At 36.7% G+C, this 1,755-nt stretch overlaps 1 protein-coding gene across 1 annotated transcript; it reads right to left on the bottom strand.

The window, feature by feature from the left end:
• Positions 1-271: 271 nt before the first annotated feature.
• LOC138674652 (olfactory receptor 5AR1-like) lies at positions 272-1,210 on the bottom strand. Its single transcript, XM_069762468.1, has one exon. It carries the CDS (start codon positions 1,208-1,210, stop codon positions 272-274), a length of 939 nt encoding a protein of 312 aa, XP_069618569.1.
• Positions 1,211-1,755: the final 545 nt, after the last annotated feature.

The following is a 1,755-nucleotide window of genomic DNA, read 5'->3' as shown; positions in this document are numbered from 1 at the left end:
CATATATATATATATATATATATTGTACATATATATATATATATATATATATATATTTCACCACAGTTTTGTTTTACTAAATAAGTATTTTTTTTACTTTTTCTTTATCATAACTATTTGAGGAATGCTTGTATTTTGGTCTCCTTTTATCTCATAATATGTCCCTAGAAGTGATAGGACCTTTTTAATACAATTATAAATAAATACCGGTAAGCTTTGGGTCTTGGGTAAAAGCTGTAGAAAACTGCATAGTCAAACTTTATGAAAGTAGCTAGAACCTTAACATTCTTTGATTTATTAATATTACAATTGCCTCCCAAACATCTTTATTTCTCAGACTGTAGACCAGAGGATTTAGCATTGGAACCACCACTATGTAGAGCAGTGATAGTAAGACGTCCTGGTCCTTCGAATCTTTAGATTCAGATTTCATGTACAAGAAGGTACTTGGCCCATAGAATAATATAACAGTGATGATATGGGAGGTGCAGCTGGAGAAAGCTTTCATACGTCCAGCTGAGGAACGGATCTTCAAGATGGCAGAAAAGATAAAGACGTATGAAATAATGGTGAGAATAAATTGGACAAGGAAAATACCACAAATTTCAAAGAATATGAAAAATTTCTGGCTGTGAGTGTCAGTAGAGGAAAGATCAAGTAATGAATTTAGATCACAAAAAAAATTGTTAATTACATTAGTATAACAGAATTGTAGTAAAGATGTCAGTAATGTATGTAATAGAGAATTTATTACACCAAGTATCCAACAGGCAGTGGCCATTCCAATATACACGTTCTTTCTCATTATTATGAAATATTGTAATGGTTTACATATCGCCACATAGCGATCATAGGCCATCGATGTCAGCAAGAAAACATCACCATCAACACATAAAATGTAGAAACATAATTGAGTCATACAGCAACTAAAAGAGATCCTGTGATCCGGGGTCCATGTGATAAAAAGTAGACGAGGGACAGAAGTAGAAGTGGATGTGACATCTGCAATGGCAAGGTTACACAAGAAGAAATACATTGGGGTGTGTAATTTTGGGACCAAACACACAAGAAACATAATTGTTAAGTTTCCCAACATAGTAATAAAATAAATAATTAAAATGCCAAAAAATACTTGAAGTTGATCTGACGACATTGAGAAGGCGGCAATGTGAAAATCATATTCAAAGCTTCCATTTTGACAGATGTTCATGTTGTCTTAACATAAGTGTAACTGCTTCTGGCACTGGAATCTGATTTATCAGCATATATGAAGGAATGTAAATCTAATTTCTCATTTGGGTGGTCCAATTTGCCGTTTACAGTAGCTGTAAAATGACATGGAACATAGTAACATTCCGATGTGTTCATCCTTACAATTTTGTATATTTCTAAAAGCTCAAGAGACAAATTCACACTGTTATCATAATATGCAAGACAGACCTTCAACAGACTGCTAATCATATTGCAACCATGGAGTGAGCACATTTACAGTAAAGGTACCGTCACACTAGACGATATCGCTAGCGATCCGTGACGTTGCAGCGTCCTCGCTAGCGATATCGTCCAGTGTGACAGGCAGCAGCGATCAGGCCCCTGCTGTGCTGTTGCTGGTCGGGGAAGAAAGTCCAGAACTTTATTTGGTCGCTGGACTCCCCGCAGACATCGCTGAATCGGCGTGTGTGACACCGATTCAGCGATGTCTTCACTGGTAACCAGGGTAAACATCGGGTAACTAAGCGCAGGGCCGCGCTTAGT

This window comes from Ranitomeya imitator, chromosome 4, assembly GCF_032444005.1.
Source record: "Ranitomeya imitator isolate aRanImi1 chromosome 4, aRanImi1.pri, whole genome shotgun sequence".
NCBI classification, from domain to species: domain Eukaryota; kingdom Metazoa; phylum Chordata; class Amphibia; order Anura; family Dendrobatidae; genus Ranitomeya; species Ranitomeya imitator.
This window is presented reverse-complemented; position numbering and strand designations above follow the sequence as displayed.

Excerpts from the sequence above, each read along its gene's own strand:
- LOC138674652 (XM_069762468.1), bottom strand. The coding sequence starts at position 1,210 with ATGAACATCTGTCAAAATGGAAGCTTTGAATATGATTTTCACATTGCC.